This window comes from Malaclemys terrapin, chromosome 10, assembly GCF_027887155.1.
Source record: "Malaclemys terrapin pileata isolate rMalTer1 chromosome 10, rMalTer1.hap1, whole genome shotgun sequence".
Classification (NCBI taxonomy): Eukaryota; Metazoa; Chordata; order Testudines; family Emydidae; genus Malaclemys; species Malaclemys terrapin.
Window position 1 is genome coordinate 72,712,620 of NC_071514.1, and position 20,870 is coordinate 72,733,489.

The following is a 20,870-nucleotide window of genomic DNA, read 5'->3' on the forward strand; positions in this document are numbered from 1 at the left end:
TGTTAATACTTCATATGGATTTTCATCAGGGTTTGGGATCTTTAGATCCATAGCATAGTTCTCAGGCTTCTAACTGATAGCATAGAAGGCTGTTATCTTTCTCTTGGATTTGCCACTAGAGGGACATGGTGATGAGATTTCCCAGTGGGTTTCACAGCAATTTGTTAGACAGTAAAAGAATGTTGAGACTCGGGAATAATAGGTTCAATTTCAGGTTCTGTCACGAAGGGTTCTCTTATGGTTAACAGACCCTTCTGTCCCTGCCCCTCAATCTCTCCCTGTCCTTCTACTCCTGTTTTCCCTGGTTTCAGCCCCTCTTGTTCCTGCACAGTCGGCTTTCCCCTCTGTTCCTGATCCTATCCTCCCTGCCTCCAACACTCTCTTCCCCCTTGCCCCTCTACATTAAAGCCAGGCAGCTTCCTCTTTCTCCAGGCTGCAAGGATGGCAGCAGGTGGAGCATTGAGAGCATAGGAAAGACAGTCTCCCTCTTTGCAATTCCAGTTTTTGCTGCCACAGCAGCCATTGGCAGTGGGAAGAGCAGTTGTAGCAAAGGTTCTGCTTAGTCCTTGTAACCCTGGGTTGGAATATGTTCGGTCTCTATGGGTATTGTGTGTGCAGAGTCTGGTTGAAATGTAGATGGTGTTAGGAAATGGAGCTTACAAAGTGAAAAACAGAATCTTTGGAGAATCTAGCTGCCTAACTCTAGCTAGCCTCCTCTGAGCATGTGGAAACTGAGATTTCAGAGGCTTATAAACTGGCCAAATGTAAGCATATTATTATTGGCACATCCCTAATGCCAGTGTGACCTCTTTGTCAAACTTCAGTTCCCTGCTCCAAAACATGGAAAGTTAGAGCTTCTCAGATGCTTTTTTTTACTCAATTTTTTTAATATGAGCAAAACAACTTATTTTCCCCTAAATTTATTTTTGGAAATGTTTGAACCATTTTACCATAAATTTCCCAGAAAAATTCAGCCTGAGGCATATACCAGGTTGAAATTTTCTATGCCCAAATGGCTAATTTGGCAAAGTTGCAAGCAACTGAAAACAACTGTGTAATGGACAAGGAGCTGCTATGTAATAATCAAAGAATACTGAGATGTAACAATTTTATGAACACTCTGTGCCCTTGTCAGTGAAGTCAAGTTGTTGTATATTGGGTTCTAAGACTTTCCTGTGTGAATTTATTGATTTAGTTTGAGACTGGGGAAGAACAAACAGGAAGGCAACACAGTAGCTGCCTGTTTAAGCAATCTCTGACAAAACACTTCCGGGGTTGGGGCCAATTACAGAACAATGCTATATTTCTAGGCCCCTGGCCAAAGTGACACAGCTGTTCTATCAGTATTCTGAATGAAGAGACCAAAAGAACAGTAAACAGTTAAAAAGCCCTTCTGAGGAAACGGGGAGGTGGTGGTGGTGGAGAGGAGTCTGTTGTCAGCAGCTGTCAGGGGGACAGGTTGATACAGAGAGGCTCTGTAGAAGAGTCGGAAAGAGTTGGATTTTTTCCCCCAGCTTCCAGGGAATGGTAAGCCTTGCAGACAGATGGACAGGCAAACATAGGGATTGGCTTACTGGTTTTTGAGATCTATTTTTTCTGAAATGATTTTGTTTTAAATAAATACTTTGTTTTAAGAAAGCTGTGTGGTCACTGGTTACCACTGTCATTTTTTCTAGAGAGAAGAAAACCGCAGGTGCTGAACATTAGTCAGACCTGCTGAGGAATTACAATTAATCACTGGGGACTGCAGCCAGATCTGAGTCTGTGAGTGGGAGAATCATGCAGTTCCACCTCAAGATAGAGGTGACTGCTTGAGGCCAGTACCTCAGTGGTACACTTCAGACCAGAAGGGGTCAGAGGTGTAGTTACTTGGGAATTGTGACATACAGTACTTATAAAAATAAAACAAAAAACCCAACTATGTTTGGATGAGTTCAAAGACTAGCTATAGAACCAACTCTTTTTAAAGGATTGTGGTTTCAAAGAATTCTTAAAGCAGGATTTCATTGCAAAATGTGTGAAGACAGAAATAGACTCAAAAGACATACTGACTGTTACACTTGCATCTTGCTGCCATCTAGAGCTAGCTAGGCAGTTCTGTTCAATGCTTTTTTAACATAATTTGAAACTGAATTGTATAAGTGAGGATGTGATTTGCTTAGTGAACTAAATTTTAGATTGTGTGTGTGTTCACTGGCAAGATAAGTAAACCAGATGCATATGTCCATATATACACTGTCTTTGGGATATAATCCACATATCAAATTAAAACAATTGTCTAATCATAAATTTAATGCAAGCGTTAGAAGAAAATTACTGTTCTAAAAGACTAATTCTATAGCACGATGAAAATATCAAATATTTCAAACTTTATGAAATTAGCAATTGAAAACAGGGCAGAAGAAGAGATTATAATGAATGACCCGATGTACCCATAATAGAAAAGCTACACGATTGCTTTAATTGTAAGTAGTTATACTGATTTAAAACAAAGGATTTATACTACACTTCTTGTAAAAGCAGATGTGGATAGAATAGTAACTTGTACTGGAGACCTAATTTTGGTGTCCAGATTATTTAAAGTAATTTGTTTTAAACAGGAATGGCGGCTGTTTTTTTTGAACAATCCTTATTTAGTAAGTTCTCCGTTGCCACATCATTTATCATGCAGTATTAGATGAAAATAACATGTTAGTAACCCTTTTCATAACCTATATGTCCATGACACCATGCATGAATGCCTAGGAAGGAGTACTATAGAAAGGGATCTGGGGGTCACAGTGGATCACAAGCTAAATATGAGTGAACAGTGTAACACTGTTGCAAAAAGAGCAGACGTTCTGGGATGTATTAGCCGGAGTGTTATAAGCAAGAGACGAGAAGTACCGTAATTCTTCCACTGTACTCAGCACAGGTTAGGTCTCTACTGGAGTATTGCGTTCAGTTCTGGGCGCCACATTTCAGGAAAGATGTGGACAAATGGGAGAAAGTCCAGAGAAGAGCAACAAAAATTATTAAAGGTCTAGAAAATCTGACCTATGGTAGAAGATTGAAAAATTAGGTTTGTTTTAGTTTGGAGAAGAAAAGACTGAGAGGGGACCATAACAGTTTTAAGTACATAAAAGGTTGTTACAAGGAGAGGGAGAAAAATTGTTCTCGTTAACCTCTGAGGATCGGACAAGAAGCAATGGGCTTAAACTGCAGCAAGGAAGGTGGTTTAGGTTGGACATTAGGAAAAACTTCCTAACTCTCAGGGTGGGTTAAGCATGGAATAAATTGCCTAGAGTGGTTGTGGAATCTCCATCATTGGGAGATTTTTAAGAGCTTAGATGAACACCTGTTAGGGATGGTCTAGATAATACTTAGTCCTGCCATGAGTGCTGGGGCTAGACTAGATGACCTCTCGAGGTCCCTTCCAGTCCTACGATTTTCAACTTGTGCATTCATATAACATACAACCAGTTAAGATCTTTGAGTAAACTAATTCTAGTGACATTTTAACCTAAGTATGAATATAAGTGTGTGTTGCATTTCTGGCTGGGTTCCAAATGAATCATTATGTAGGAGTATCTTACCTTCTGCAGGACTGGAGCAGTGTGCACACCCAGCATTGTTGTAGGATATGCCTATAAAAGACTACAAAGACTATAGCACTATAGTTATGTCAGCATATCTATGCTGGCATAGCCCCATAGTGTAGATGCAGTCTACACTGACAGAACGTGTTTTTCTGTTGGTGTATGAATACCACTTCCCCAGAAATTAACTGTTGATGGATTCCCTCTTCTGTTGGTATAGCTACAGTTACACTGCAGGTTATGTTGCCATAGCTACGTTGGCCAGGGGTCGGTTTTGTTTCATACCCTTGACCAATATAGCTATGCTGATATAACTTTTCAGTGTAGACCAGGCCCTAGATAACTTACAAGCTCATCTTGAATTCAGTTAAAACAGCTGTTTCTGCATAAGCCATTGGCATTTGTACTTTAATCTAGTCCTTCCCAACAGAATTCCGATAACTGACATTTATTTCCACAATATACAAAAATAAACTTATTAAATAGTAAATTGAGCTTCATTTTCTTTTACTACTCAGTCATATTGTTTGCCCAAACCCTTAGTGAAAATGAATCACTAAAATGTTTTGAGTTGATAAGGTATTGTTTGGCTTGGTATTGTTTTCTGTGTACCTTTTATTATCACCTGCCTATTGACAATGTTAGTTGATGCTGAGACCTTTTCTTTGCTTAGCATAAATCTCTAATCAAGAGTTTATAGATATCATTTGCACTGACTTTCATTTTTTGGAAATGAACCAGGTTGATATATATGAAGTTTAGAGGACTGCAAGTACCAGTGTTTTGAAAGACGAAACTTAATCATGCACAGTCTTTAAAGATCAGCAGCTGCGAAGGGCTTAGTTTTGTTTACCATCTCTTTTCCTGGAAGATATGTTTGTGATTAGTCCTAAAATGATAAATACCAGACACATATTTGGATTTAATAACAATTTTATTGCAGCTTAGTGTTGAAGTTGCGACTTCATATCTTTATAAACAAGACAAATGTATTTTTGTGCTAGAAATTAAACTTCAAATGGTCACCTTAAAATGTAGGTGATACTGGCTCAGTGGATTACAGAACTGTAGTTGGGTTAGTATTATATATTGCTATGAAGGACACAGTTTCCCCTTTACACCAGCTCTTCATCCAGTCTGCATTCCCCCTTCCCAGCTCAGCAGGCTCCTTGCCCACCCTTCCATATCCCATCTCACCTCTCTTCCTCTGCAGCTCCCAGTCTGTCTTTGTAGGCTCCTTGTCTCAGTATACTCCTTTCACTCTCCCTGGTCTATTTTTTTGTTCCCTTTGTATTGAAATCAGGCTGGTTTGTCCTCCATGCTGCCTGAGGTCCAGCTGGAGAGAGTCATTGAGAGTAAAGGAGAAGCAGTGCCCATCCCAGAGTGGCCATTACAGGGAAAGACCCCTGCTTTGTTCTAGAGTCCTGCAACCTAACTCAAATCTGATTGCAAGTGTTGGGTCAGGTGGGAAAACAAGTAGATCCCATCTGGTTGGTACGGTGGTGGCTGCATGCCCTGCTGGCTGCTGACATCTTGCTATGTTGTGCGCACTGCAGAGTGAGTGTGCTGAGGAGTCTCAGCACCCCCCCCCCCCTCTCTCCAGTACACACAGTGCAGCAGGGGATGGTGGATGGGAGGAACAGGGCATGCAGCCACCACTGGGACAACCCCGTGGGCAGGAGGTGACAATGGCACTGACTTAGGTTCATGGGGAAGAGTTGAGTCATGTGGGCTTGGGTCTGGGCTGGGCTTAAAAATTAGTCCCCAGCAGAGCTCTACTTTGCTCCTGTAGCATGCTCAGTCATTATGTAATGGTGCATGTGCAGTCTGGTCAATGGTAGAAGCTGAGAGGGGCTCAAATATGCTCAGAGCAAATGGAATCTTATAGAAGTGTAGGGCTAGAAGGGAGCTTGAGAGGTCATCTAGTCCACACGCACCCATGTTAAGGCAGGACTGAGTATACCTAAACCATCTGTGGCAGGAGTTTGTCTAAACTCTTTTTAAATTCTTGGTAACCTATTACAATACTTAACTTTGCATATAGTTAGAAATTTTTTCCTAATCTCTTCCCTAAATCTCCCTTGCTGCAATTTAAGCCAATTACTTCTTGTCCTACCTTTAGTGAACAATGGATCACAGTCCTTAACACATTTGGAGACTGTTATCAGGTTCTCCCTGCAGTCTTCTTTTTTTCTAAGATAAAACGTATTCAGTTTTTTAAATCTTTCCTCATAGATCATGTTTTCTAAACCTTTAATAATTTTTGTTGCTCTCCTCATTCCTACATTTTTATTTCATCTTTCTCTTGCTCCTATTGTATTTCTAGAACCTATTGCCTTTTATGTCCCTTGCTAGTTGTAATTCATTTAATGCTTTAGCCTTTCTGATTTTTGTCCCTACATGCTCGTGCAATTCTTTTGTACTTGTCTTTAGTAATTTCTCCATGTTGCCACTTTTTGTAGGATACTCTTTTTATTTTCAGGTCATTAGAGCTCCTGATGCAGCCATGTAAGCCTCTTACTGTTCTTCATATTTTTCCTTCACATTGTGATAGTTTGCTGTTGTGCCTTATATATTGTCACTTTGAGAATCTGCTGGCTCTCCTGAACTTCTTTTTCCCTTAGATTTTGTTCCCATGGAACCCTACCTACCAGTCCTCGGAATTTGTTAGTTTGGTTTTTTGAAGTGCTTTGAAGATTTTACCTGCTAAAATCAAAGTCTCTACTTATCACGTGAATTGCAGTTTTTCAAAGGCTTATAACTTGGCCAAATTTAGACACATACCTGACACATAAGCTACACCCTGCCAAATTTCAAGTCACTGATTCAAAGCACATGGTACAGAGCTGTTTTAAAAAAATGGTCCCCAGAATTTAAGATGGTCAAAACATATTTTTACCTGCGTTTCCTTCTTGGAAACAACTGAACCATTTTGGCTGAAATTATTTGGAAAACTTCAGCCTGAGGCAGACACCTGGGCATCAACGACTTGGGCTGAAATTTTAGGTCTGGCAAAGTTATAAATAACTGAAACTGGATCTTGTAATGGGAAGAATTGGGCAGGCTTAGTAGGTGGTGCTGCTAGCCCCACCTGAAATGAATTACTCTCTGTGCTTTTTACCTGTTTGTTGAATTGAATCTTATTGTGGTATACCAAAAACTAGCACTACGAAGCCTGGTGCTGGTAACTCTCTAAATCCAAACATAGGAGCTATAGTGTTATTTTGGAGAGATTTAGACTTTCACCTTTATTACTGGATACAATTAATTGTATTCTTGCTTCTAGAGACTTTTGATAAACTGGTTAATTTTGTTTGAATGTTTAAGAACACGTTAATTATTGTAAACTGTTTTCTCAATTGCAAAATGACTCTGTTTCTAGCAGAGTTTATGGCAAGGACTTTACCATTTTTATATGATTTCCTTTATTACATCTGGTCCAAACTCAAAAACCAAATCAGATGGAGCCCTCCTATGGACTTATTCACCTGTGTACCATTTATTCACAGTATCACCTAGGTTCCATCCACATGCTGCCCTCCTGTGGTACCTGACTACTCAGACTAGGAAGGTGACAAATAAGGCATGCAATTGACACTGAAAGACCTGGCCAATTGGGGATCACTTGTCTTTCCCCACTTCCAAGGTCAGCTCTGCTGGTTTGCTGAATGTTGTCTTTAGATGGCTTCACACCAATCTCTTTGTGTGAAAATTAAGCCATATTTTTCATTTTAAGTATTATTGCTGTACATTATATACATATGAAAAAGTGATCTAGAGTGTTAACTACTGAATGACTTCAAATGAAATACCCTTAAAAGAAAAGTATCATATGCCTTAGATGCCTTCTATAAGAATACCTATAGACACTCGAAACGTGATGAGGAGACTCTTTATTAAGCACGCACTTATTTTTAAATACTAATCATAACCTTGTTGACTAATGAGGATCAAGTAATGTCTTGTTGCTTCTTCATTAAGTATCTGGGTGCAACCAGTGTAAGAGACAGTTGATAAGAATTTCCATCTTGTTTTACAGGGTGACCTAAAAACCTATCTCTGCAACGAGCAGGAACATATTAATGGAGATTCACAAATAATGCTGCTACAGAGAATGGCGTGTGAGATTGCTGCTGGACTTGCCATAATGCATAAACATAATTTTGTGCATAGGTATGCTTTCCAAATAAATAAGAATGTTTGTTATGCTACACTCTAAAACTCATGCAAACTTTTCTTTAAGTGTCGTGATTGAAATAAAAGCAATATGTATCAAAGTAAGAAGAGATTTTATAAGGTATGATTCTGAATCAGTTAGAAGATATTTTCCTTCATTAAGAAGAGTTGATTTGTATTCATTGAGTTGGAAACTAAATTGTAGTATTTAAATCCTATAACTCATAACTGATGAAATGCTGCAGAACTAGACGCCAAGTGACGAAGTAGATGTCTCTGCTACCATGTGGAAGAAATAGTTGTACAAACAACTTGCAAAAAAATTGAGTTTGAGATGGTCTCTAGACATTCCTCCATCACCTGGTTGAGATCCGGTGCATTGCTGTGATGTATGAAGAAAGTATGTAATGGTTGTATTCTGCAGAAGATCCCTGTATCCGCTTAAGGGTCAACAATTGCTGAAGTTGACTGAGCAAGAATTTCAGAATCATTTTGTCTTAATGAATTTCCCCAAGATTTAGCATTTATTTAAATAGTATTGTCAATGAAGCTTATTAAATCTCATGATTCCAGACACTGCATGCTATCAGATCTTACTACATACCTCAAATCTTAACCCTAAAAATGCCAGTTTATAGTGCAATAGAAAATATATATGTCCCAAAACAGCATGGCCCAACTAGAAAATAGTTGGAAGTAACTTCAAGGTAATTGCTTTCATGTCATTTCAAAAATTGCTGTCACTTTTTTAAAATCACAGGTTAAGTGCAAGACTTAGCTATAGAGCTGTATACTTTATTATGAAAGCTCTTAAAACTTAGAGCTTTAACTTGAATGCAACCATTAATCAGTTTCATTACTAAAATGGAGTAAACTGGTTAAGATTGCATTGCAAGGTGAAAGGTTTGCATTGGATCCAATTCTTTTTGCCATTTTTTTTGTTTGTAGGGTGAGGAGGTGAGGTTAATTGGTCTTTGAGCCAAATTCAGCTTCAGTTTAAGCAGGTGCAATTCCACTTAATTTACAACATACTTTTATAACATTTTCTTCAAATTACATTTTTACTCAGTTATCAGAGTTGAATAGCTAGAGTTTCAAAAGATTATATGAAGTAATCTGTGAAAGTGATCTATTCTGATTTTTTTAATTTTGGAAAAAGTAATATGGAATTTTTCCTTTCCTTGCTGGCTGAACTGCATCTAGTGCAGGGAATAGTGTTTGAAAGTGGAACAGTGGAGATGTCAAACTGAAGAAACCTTCATCCATGTATGATGAAACTAAATACAAGGGAACATCTTAAGAAACAAGATTAATTGAGGAGAGACTTGCTCCTGTGTTTATTAGTCGTACATTCTGAAATAGCAAATCTGGCAGTCTTCAAGTCCTGTCTATGATTCTGTAGCTGTAGTTCTAACATAACACACCATTCCCAGCCTTCATTGGCCAGAAGCCTGGGACTTTCTGTTCCTTAGATTCAAGATTTCCCATGCAACATGTTGCTTAAATGCCACTGGACCAATTCAACCCTGAATTTGAGGTGCTTCCATTGGTGTATTGGCAGTGTTATAAACAGCATGTGTAGCTCAAACATGCATCTTAAAATAAAGACAAACCTAGAAAATAGAAACCACTTTTTCTCTCAGTGAGTGAAGTAAGCCTAAATGTAAAGCTGGCTGTGAATGTAAATCTGTTCCTCTGCTTATCTGATCTTTTTTACATGCTGAGAAAAGTAGGGGTTATTGAATTATACAACTCAAATAAATGGATGGGTGTCACAACTGTTACAGGAATATGATGAATATGCATTTTAAAGTTAGGGGTCATTTGATACTTTATTTTTTTTCCTAGTCTGTACCTGTGTGTCAGAATTAGTGAGGCGTAGATAATTTGTAAGTTCATTCATACTACCAATGATATTACATAGTTGATGCCAACTGCTGACTTGATTTATGGAAGTACACAGTTTGTAAAATGTCAGGTTTGTCTTAAGTACTTTCCCATTCCTATCTTATGACCTACAGGAAGTCTGTCTGTTTTAAATTATACATTGTACCTGGCTTGTGTGTCTGTGTTTTTTGCTTACATTGGAATACATTGTCTAATGAAACATTTGAAATAATGGGATTTCTTTTCATTTTAACCCTTTTTGTTTTTATTGCTCTTTGATTTCCTCATGTCAGGGATCATCTTTTTTACTTTAAGTGTTAAACACATTGTGAGTGCTCCTGGAGAGAATAATAAAATACTTAAAGTAAATAATAGATGACAATTTTTAAAATAATTTCAATGTTGTATTTAATGTACAGGCCCATACTGATTATCTTTATTTAAACTGCTTTGTGCACATATGTTCATTAGTTTTACCAATATAGAATGTTACTCTTATCACCCAGGCAGATGCATCAATTTATGAACAGACTTTCTTTTTCCCTGCTATCTGTACATCTAATATCTCTTGGCTTCAGAACAGAGCAGTAGATACCAAATCTACTTGAAAGTGTTAACTATGGCTTAATCTTTTTCCAATGGAAAGAAAACTGTAAACAAGCTGGTTGTCTGAAAAGCAGCCCTGTGTTAACTATTGCTTTGATGTGGAGATATTGGAATGGGAATTACCTTGCAGTTGACATTTTTGGATATGAGGAAACTATTAAACTGGTTGAACAGGAACTACTGAGGGCCAACTGGAGTGACTTCAGGAGGGAGATGAATGAAGGGAGTAGTAAATATGAAAGGTGGTGTGGTTTAATTTGTACTCAGTGTCTCCTCCTTTTACTAACTGGGATTTTGATCATATAAAAATAGATCTAATTCTTTTTTATTAACATTTGTAGTGAACCTCTTTATTAATGGTAATAGGTCTGTGGACAAGATTATGGCAAGAGGTTTGATTTAGGTGGAATAATGTAACACTTGAATTGGTGCTCCTGAAGATAGGCTAGTAGTTCAGGCAAGTGCTGTGCAAGTTCCCCACAAAGCTTTACCAGTACATCTCTGTCCTGACCTGAAATTCCCTTGCTATTCCAGTCCTGTGTTCTTTTTGATCAGACTGTCAGTGTGCCAAATTACGTGGTGATTCTGTGTGTGTAAATGTTCACTAAAGACAGATCTGAAATGACCAAATTTATTTTTGTTTGTGACCTAAGAAAGTACTATGCCTTGTTCTCCAGAAGTGGCATATGTCTCGAGGATGCCTTTTGCACATACATGAGCATGTTACGTTTCTGGTTGTTTGAGAGAGCAAAAGACCCTAAATGTACCAAAGCAAAATCCTTGCTCCCCTTTCCCAAAAAAAGATGTGGCATGCTTCTTGAGCTCTAACCACAGACTGTGATGACTAAGAGTTAAAAATAGAACACAAGGCATCCGTTTTTCAGATAAGGTAGTCAGGTGCCAAAGGCATGTGTATATTTGGATACTTTAACAGAGCTTTTGGTTCAGTCTCTTCAGCATCCCAAGTAGTGCTTAAACTATGGATTTTCATGACTGGGATGGTGGGAGAGCACACAATGAATTATTTAGTATTTGCATGTTAATACTTTATTTTAGTTTGGTAGTACCAGTGGTAGATCCAAAAAGTATAATGTTCCCAAAACCTTTCTGGGAGGTATTACTGATCCTCAGCCTGAGCTGACTCGCAGTATTCTTTGCTTGCAAGAACTTAAAAAAATTAAGGGCCATGATTGCTTAAGTTTAGAGGGTGCGGGGAAATAATTTGGCACCAGAATATTTTGAAGATGTGTATATGCAGCAAAATACCATATTTTTCTGGTTAATTCCAAAACTGGAATACTTCTAATAATAGGAATTTCCGTTTATTCTAATGTTTGTTCCCAGGGTTTGCACTGTAGTCCTGGTAGTTGTGAGAAGAATATGCATATGTTCATGCATTTTGTTTGGATAACTGGTCAAGGTTATCACAGTTGCTTCAAGATCATAAGAACCTTGAGCAAGTTGATTCTTCACTATCAAGTGAAGAAAAACACTATTTTTAGTGCTCTCCCAATTTCTTGCCATCTTCTGGATCCAGTTCAGTAACCAGCTGGGATAGTAATACAAACATTGGAAAAGATAACTAGGATCAGAGGCAGTTACAATGCACTGCCAGTCATAAGTGGTGCAAGGCTTAGATTGGGATGTATCCTGTCAAGGCCTAGTAACTTAGGTTAAGCCAAACACCTGCCCTGTATTTAATAAACAGCATCCTGTCCTAATAGGACTAACGTAGAAACTAAGTGGCAGGTGGGCATTGTGCTTAGAATTCTTATCTGAACAAGCAAGGACAGAAATCAAGAACTTAAATGATGTTAAGCTGGCCATCACCACCATCTCTTATCTATTCAAATCTGTCCACCTTGCACAATCTCAACAAGACAGCCAGTTGATTGAGACAAACGGTCCTCCCAGATGAATGGTAATTTAGCTGGTAGGTCTTTTAACAGATTTGCATCATCTGGAGATTTCTGTCACTAGACCTGTTCTTAACCTGGGTACAAGATTGTCCAGAGGTGGTTTTTTTTTTTTTTTTTTTTTTGCAGTAGTTGCTGCAAGCCATTGATGTTAACAATAGTTTATCTAGTAAGGTTTCAGTCTGAGATTTTTCCCTTTCCCAGCTGCACTTATTCTGTTGGTTCCCAAAAAGATCGATAATATCAGTGGGATTTCATTTTCAGATTGTAGCCCTGGTTATGAAGTATTCTTGCAACATAACTGCATGTCTAAGTGCAAAAGAAAGACTTAGTCCAACTTTCCTTGTTTTCTTACATAATCTTTCTGGTGGGGAAAAGTTGTTATGATGACCATTTCAAAGGTATAATGTATGAAGTAGGGCCAGGAACAAAATGGTGGCATTCCAAATTATTTATTCAATGGAATACTCTGTTGCCACTCCAAGACTTCCTACTAGTTCTGGATAAAGGACTAGCTGTTGAAGATTTTTTCTATAGTGATCAGTAGCAACGCTGATAGGACTAATTTTCTCAGGGTTACCTTTAGCCATTGGAGCTGTAGTGGCCGCACTGCTGTGTGGAGCTGAAATATGCTCATTGGGATCCTGGAGCTCTTAATATATGATGCATGGACTCAAGATGCTTGCAAAATACTCAAACCCATTTTATAATAAAGCAAACACTATAAAACACAATGAGAGGAGAATGTCAGAAGCTAATCAGACCGTATTTAACAGAGTTTGGTTCTTTCAACTAGGTTCCTTCACTTCTAAATACTTCCTCTGCCGCAGCTTCTATCAGACTGAGGCTGTGTCTATACTATAAGCTAGAAGTGTTATTTCCCCAGCTTGTGTTCACATACTCACTCTAGCTCTCATCAAGCTAACACAAGGATAAATAGCATAGGTGGTGGCAGCAGTCACAGCTGAATCATGACACACACAAACCTATTTGAAAGTGGTAGGTATGTACTTGGCATAGCCTAGCCAGGCTTCTGCTGCCACTTCCTGTGCTACTGGGGCTGTGCTACTATTTAGACTTGAGCTAGCACATGTTTGTGTATACAGTCACACCCCTAGCTCGCAATATAGAGGTAGCCTGAGAGTCCTCTGGTAACAGTTCTATGAAGTGTTTCCCACTATGCACCAGTTTTAAAGGGGTGTACTCTTTCCCAGATAGTGCAAAACACAGAAAAAGGAGAAAATATAAGAGTAGAATTATGTTGGCAAGTGCCTCGATAGGCAAAGAAAATAGAGAATTAGAATTTTGGGTTACTACGGTCAGAGAAAACTGTACAGGGATATTGCCCAATCCCACAATTATTATACTGCAAGAATGCAACTAGTTAGCTTGAGACAGATAATATAATGCATTATATTATAGAAATGTAGGGCTGGAAGGAACCTCAAGACTCATCTATCCCATCCCCCCCCGCAGTGTGGCTAACCTGTTCTTAAAAACGCCCATGGGCAGGGATTCCACAATCTCTCTTGGCAACCTATTGCAGTATTTAACTAAGATACTAGGAAAAACTTTCTAATTATAAGCAAACTTAAATCTCCCTTTCTGCAGTTTGAGCAGATCATTTCTTGTCCTACCTTCAGTGGACATGAAAAACAATTGCTCACTGTTCTCTGTAACAGTCCTTAACATATTTGAAGACTGTTGTCAGATCCCCCCATAGTCTTCTTTCCTCAAGACTAAACATTCCTAATTTCACTTACATAGGTCTGGTTTTCTAAACCTTGTATCATTTTTGTTGCTCTCCTCAGCACCCTCTAATTTGTGCATACCTTTCCTGAAGTGTGGTGCCCAGAATTGGGCACACCACTCAAACTGAGTAAAGGGAATAATTATGTCCCATGTCTTGCATATGACACTCCAGTTAAAACACCCCAGAATATTAGCTTTTTTCACAACTGCATTTTATTAGCGCATATTCAATTTGTGATCCACTATAACCCCCAGATTCTTTTCAGCAATGCTACTGCCTCGTTAGTTATTCCCCATTTTGTATTTTATGCATTTAATCTTTGCCTTCCTAAGTGTAGTACTTTGCACTTGTCTTTATTTATTTTCATTTTACTGATTTCCGACTAATTTTCCAATTTGTCAAGGTGTTTTGAATTCTAATCCTGCCCTCCAAAGAGCTTGTGACTGTTCCTAGCTTGGTGTCATCCACAAATTTTATCTATTATCCAAGCCATTAATGAAAATATTGAATAATACCAGACCCAGGATAGACCCCTGCGGGACCCCACTAGAAATGTCTTCCCAGTTTGACTGTGAACTGTTGATAACTGTTCAGTATGGTCTTTCAACCACTGGTGCACCCACCCTGTAGTAACTTCATCTAGACCATATTTCACTAGTTTGCTTATGAGAATCTCATGCAGGACTGACAAAAGCCTTACTAAAATCAAGATATATCACCTCACAGCTTCCACCCTCCATTAAGCCCGTAACCCTGTCAAAGAAGGAAATAGGTTGGTTTGGCATAATTTGTTCTTTATTCCTTATAACTCTATTATACCCTAGGCGCATACAAATTGATTGTTTAATGTTATGTTCCAGTATCTTTCCAGATATCAAAGTTAGGCTGACTAGTCTGTAATTCCCTCGGTCCTCTTTGTTCCCCTGTTTAAAGATAGGTACTATGTTTGCCTTTCTCCAGTATGCTGGGACTTTCACCTATCCTCCATGAGTTCTTGAAGATAATTGCTAACGGTTCTGAGATTGCTTCCATTACTGCATTCAGTATCCTAGGATGACTTTCATCATGCCCTGGTGACTTGAATACATATCTTATCTATTCTTAACCTGTTCTTTCACAGTTCTAGCTTGTGTTCCTTCCCCCTTGTTGTTAATAGTGAGTTGAGTATCTGTTCACAATTAACTTTTTTAATGACGATTGAAGCAAAGGCATGCATCTCATCCCAATTTCATGGTGATGTGTCCACGATGCCCCAGCAATGGGGACAACTGACTTGACCTAAAAGGAGCAGGTAAGAACCCCTTGATAATCCTTCATGTAGGAACGAATGACACGGCTAGGTTCTCGTTAGAGAGAATCAAGGGAGATTATGCCAGGCTGGGGAAGACGCTCAAGGAGATAGAGGCTCAGATTATCTTTAGTGGGATTCTGCCCGTTCCGAGGGAAGGGCAGCAAAGGGCTGATAGGATTGTGAGAATAAATACTTGGCTAAGGGAGTGGTGCTATAAGGAGGGCTTTGGGATGTATGGCCACTGGGAGGCTTTTGGGGACAGACACCTGTTCTCGCGGGATGGGCTTCACCTGAGTAGGGAAGGAAATAGACTTCTGGGAGGGAGGCTGGCTCATCTTATCAAAAGAGCTTTAAACTAGGAAGTTTGGGGAGAAGGTTGGGAGATGCACAGTTAATCTCCACGCCAGATTCCAGTATGGAAAAGGTGAGTAAAATGAGAGGAGACATAGCCGGGGAGACGAGATTGGACATAGGAAGGACAGGGGGGACGGGCGCAAGGAGGCCCGCAACATATAGTGCTACTAATGGGAGACAGGCTAAACGACATACATTAGGGTGTTTATACACCAATGCGAGAAGCCTAGGTAATAAAATGGAGGAATTGGAGCTCTTGGTCCAAGAGCTGAAACCGGATATCGTAGGAATAACAGAAACGTGGTGGAATGACGGTCACGACTGGAACACAGGTATGGAGGGGTATACGCTGTTTAGGAAAGACCGGAACAAAGGTAAAGGTGGGGGGGTGGCATTGTATGTCAACAGTGAAATAAGCTGTAAAGAAATAATAGTGGATGGATTAGATAACACAGAGTCCGTCTGGGCAATACTCACACTGGGTAATAGGACTACTAGAGCCTCTCCGGGGATAGTGCTTGGAGTGTGCTATAGACCGCCGGGATCGACCCAGGATATGGATAAGGAACTATTTAATGTGTTTAGAGAAGTAATTACTAATAGAAACTGTGTAATTATGGGGGACTTTAACTTCCCGGATATAGATTGGGGCACAAACGCTAGTAGTAATAATAGGGCTCAGATGTTCCTAGATGTGCTTGCTGATCAATTCCTTCATCAAGTGGTAGCTGAACCGACGAGGGGGGAGGCCACTTTAGATTTGATTCTGGTAAGCAGTGAGGACCTCGTTGAGGAAGTGCTAGTGGGGGACAATTTGGGCTCCAGTGATCATGAGCTAATTCGGTTTAAAATACATGGGAGGAGTAACAGAATTAAGTCAAAGACTAGGGTTTATAATTTTAAAAAGGCCAATTTTAACAAATTAAGGGGACTGGTAAGGGAAGTGGATTGGGCAAACGTATTAAGGGATCTAAAGGCAGAAGAAGCCTGGGATTACTTCAAGTTAAAGATGCATGAGCTGTCGGAGGCCTGCATTCCAAAAAAGGGAAAAAGATTACAAAGCAGGAGATTTAGACCGAGCTGGATGAGCGACCGACTCAAAGGGGTGATTAGGAAAAAACAGAAAGCGTACAAAGAGTGGAAGAGGGGAGGGATTAGTAAAGAAACTTACCTTAGTGAAGTCCGAGAATGTAGAGATAGAGTGAGAAAGGCCAAAGGCCGTGTAGAGTTGGACCTAGCGAGGGGAATTAAAAGCAATAGTAAGAGGTTTTACAGCCACATAAATAGGAAGAAAGCAAAGAAAGAAGAAGTGGGACCGCTGAAGACTATTGCCGGAGAGGAGATTAAAGACAATCTAGGCATGGCGCAATATCTCAATGAATATTTTGCATCGGTGTTTAATGAGGCCAATGAAGGTATTAGGGATACTAGCACCACTACAGAGGGGCATTCGGGATGGGGGATTACCGTATTCGAGGTAGAAACAAAACTTGATTGCCTTAATGGGGCTAAGTCGGGAGGACCGGACGATCTTCATCCGAGAATATTGAAGGAATTGGCGCGGGAAATAGCAGGCCCGTTAGCGATAATATTTAATGAATCTGTAAACTCGGGGGTGGTCCCGTTAGACTGGAGAATAGCTAATGTGGTTCCTATTTTCAAGAAAGGGAAAAAAAGTGATCCGGGTAACTACAGGCCTGTTAGTTTAACATCTGTAGTGTGCAAGGTGTTAGAGAAAATTCTGAAAGAGAAACTAGTTGAGGACCTGGAGGTTAGTGGCAATTGCGATAAATTACAACATGGTTTTACGAAGGGCAGATCGTGCCAAACGAATCTGATCTCCTTCTTTGAGAAAGTAACGGATTTATTAGATAAGGGAAATGCGGTGGACCTAATATACCTGGATTTCAGTAAAGCGTTTGATACTGTACCCCATGAGGAATTATTGGTTAAACTGAAAAACATGGGGATCGATATGAAAATCCAGAGGTGGATAAGGAATTGGTTAATGGGGAGAATGCAGCGGGTCGTATTAAAGGGTGAACTGTCGGGTTGGAGGGAGGTTACTAGTGGAGTGCCTCAAGGTTCGGTTTTGGGACCCATTTTATTTAATCTATTTATAACTGACCTCGGGACCGATTGCAGGAGTGGGCTGATAAAGTTTGCGGATGATACGAAGGTGGGAGGCGTTGTAAATTCGGAGGAGGATAGGGATATCCTGCAGGGAGACTTGAATGAGCTTGTGAATTGGAGTATCAGAAATAGGATGAAATTTAATAGTAAAAAGTGTAAGGTAATGCATTTGGGGATGACTAATAACAATTTTAGTTACAAGATGGGGACGCATTGGTTAGAAGTAACGGAAGAGGAGAAGGACCTAGGGGTCCTCGTAGACCGCAGGATGACTATGAGTCGACAATGCGACGTGGCGGTGAAAAAAGCCAATGCTGTCTTGGGATGCATTAGGCGAGGTATATCTAGTAGGGATAAGGAGGTCCTGCTCCCGTTGTACAAGGCGCTGGTGAGACCTCACTTGGAGTACTGTGTGCAGTTCTGGTCTCCCATGTTTAAAAAAGATGAACTCAAACTGGAACGGGTGCAGAGAAGGGCCACTAGGATGATCAGAGGAATGGAAAACCTGTCGTATGAAAAGAGACTAGAGGAGCTTGGGTTGTTTAGTCTGACAAAGCGAAGGCTGAGGGGGGATATGATTGCTATCTTTAAATATATTAGAGGGATTAATACAAGGGAGGGAGAAGAATTATTCCAGCTTAGTACTAATGTGGATACGAGAACGAATGGATATAAACTGGCCGTGGGGAAGTTCAGGCTTGAAATTAGACGAAGGTTTTTGACCGTCAGAGGGGTGAAATATTGGAACGGCCTTCCGAGGGAAACGGTGGGGGCGACGGACCTGTCTGGTTTTAAGATTAAGTTAGATAAATTTATGGAGGGAATGGTTTAATGGTAAAACATAGTAGTCAAGGAAAACCAAACAATGGTAGGTAAATCGTATAATGGCTGACAGGGGTCAGGCTGGTGACTCTTGCCTATATGCTCGGGGTCTGACTGATCGCCATTTTTGGGGTCGGGAAGGAATTTTCCTCCAGGGCAGATTGGCCGAGCCTCTGGAGGTTTTTCGCCTTCCTCCGCAGCATGGGGCAGGGATCTCTAGCAGGAGGGTCTCTGCCGATTGAAGTCACCTAAAACAGGATTGGGGACTTCAACAGCAGAGTCCAGGGAAGGGGTAGGGACGGTTTTATGGCCTGCAGCATGCAGGGGGTCAGACTAGATGATCATAATGGTCCCTTCTGACCTTAAAGTCTATGAGTCTATGAGACCTACTGTATGAAGTTGCAGGAGAATTACGTTTGACTTCAGGGCTCAATATTTCTGTCCTTGGAACTGGGAGTATCATTGAGCATTAGCCTGCTAAACCCAGAGTTGTGAGTTTAATCCTTGAGGGGGCCATTTAGAGATCTGGGCCAAAAATCTGTCTGGGTATTGGTCCTGCTTTGAGCAGGGGGTTGGACTAGATGACCTCCTGAGGTCCCTTCCAACCCTGATATTCTATGATTTCTATGTCACTGCTACAATTCCTCCAGCAGATTAGGAATAGTATTGATGAGCTCCAAAACTCATCCCTTCCCTCAGCCAAGGAAAGTAGTGGATAAGAAAGGTTTTGTTTTAGAGCAGGGGCTGGAATATAAAAACTAGAGTCCTCAACTGAGGATGAGTAGATGATGGCTCTTACATCCTCTAAGATTACCTGACAAGTAGAAAGCTTTTATTTTAATCTGTATTTAACAGTTTTGAATAATGATTTATAATAGTACCACCAGTCTTAACTACCAATAGTGCTGTAAACAATGATTTGCAATTATTAAATGAACAATATTTTTTTGCAAAATGTAGCTAAGTTTGGTAGATAACTGCCTGTGGACCTGCAAGACTGTCATTGCAAATGTTTATTTCTGGCAACACTATCCTGATGCTGTCAGAGTATGTGGTAAAGCTCCAGCATCAGTGATTTTGTTGTTAGTGGTAAATTCAAGCAGCTAGAATTGTATTATATTAATATTTTCTTCCAGGGTTATTTTCCAGCTATAGTTGCCTGAAATTAGATGGAAATTTCTTGTTTTATGGGTGTAAATATAAATGCTTAAAATGCATTGACAAGTTGTCTGTCAAGTGATGACATTTGCTAAAGATATTGTCAAAGGGGAACAAGTTCCCCCAGCTTAAAGGTGAAAAATGAAGTGCTAATATTTTTATGTGGAGTCTTTTTCTTCAACTGCTACTTACTTACTATCATTAGCTGGAGCAGCTATAGCTACCTTACTGATCATGTGTACCTGTGATGAATTTATAATGGAAACTGGATATGAGTAGTGTTGCTGTTTCTCTAAGCTTTTGAGTTTGTTTCTTGTGAGACAACTTCTATGCACCTCTACTTTTTTCCTTTGATAAATTGCCTTTTTATGGCTATTTAAATTCAATGGATAGTATATTTATATGAACAGGAATTTAAGTGCAACTTAATCATTATGCAGAACACTGATTAGTTCCTTATTTGTATAACAAATTTGTACTTCTATTGAAAACCATTTCAAATGTTTATATCTAGTATCTGAAACCTAAATTATTTGTATCTTCAGTTTTGACAGGAACTGTTACTATGGCAGAAATGAAATGTTAGGTGTGTAAGTAAGAGGGTTCTTTTAGATAGGGTAGAAGAACTGAGGACTCATATGATGCATAACTTCTTGTCAGTGGCATAAAATGATTGAACATCCATTATTACAAACAGCTTTGTGTAGGGTGAGCGTTTTTTTAAGAGCATGCATAATTACAGCGGACCACAAGGGGGTAGTAACTGCTGCATTTTGAACTTTGTTTATAATGCTCAACAAAGCGAGTTCATTACTTTTTATTGTCCGGCTATACTGAAAGAAAGACAGACATTTGATATGTTTTTTAATCGGGCCACAACTTTATTATTAGATGTCTGGGACTATCCAGCAGATAAAAGTGTGCAGCGTAGGTAACACCATGTTTATTCCATAACTTCCCTCAGCAGGGAGGGTTCTGCCAGGCGCCCTTCACCCCACCCCTTTTTCCATCCAGGTGCCCTAGCCAATCCATTGCTGGGACCTTACCCTACACTCCCCTCATAGGAGGGTTAAGGTGGGCAATAAGAAAAGGGAGTTGGCTCCCTGATGTACCAATCATAGGAGCCCCAACTGCCCCTTCCCCTCGGTTCCATTCCTTTAATCAACACCACCTTTTTAAGTCCTTTACCAAGCCAT

General features: G+C 39.8%; 1 protein-coding gene across 1 annotated transcript in view; it reads left to right on the plus strand.

The window, feature by feature from the left end:
• The window catches only part of LMTK2 (lemur tyrosine kinase 2), an 81,381-nt gene that overhangs the window by 41,527 nt on the left and 18,984 nt on the right, over window positions 1–20,870 (plus strand). The window contains exon 7 of the mRNA XM_054041043.1: window positions 7,618–7,751. Within this exon, the coding sequence (XP_053897018.1) occupies window positions 7,618–7,751 (134 nt within the window). The remainder of the gene's footprint in view (window positions 1–7,617; window positions 7,752–20,870) is intronic.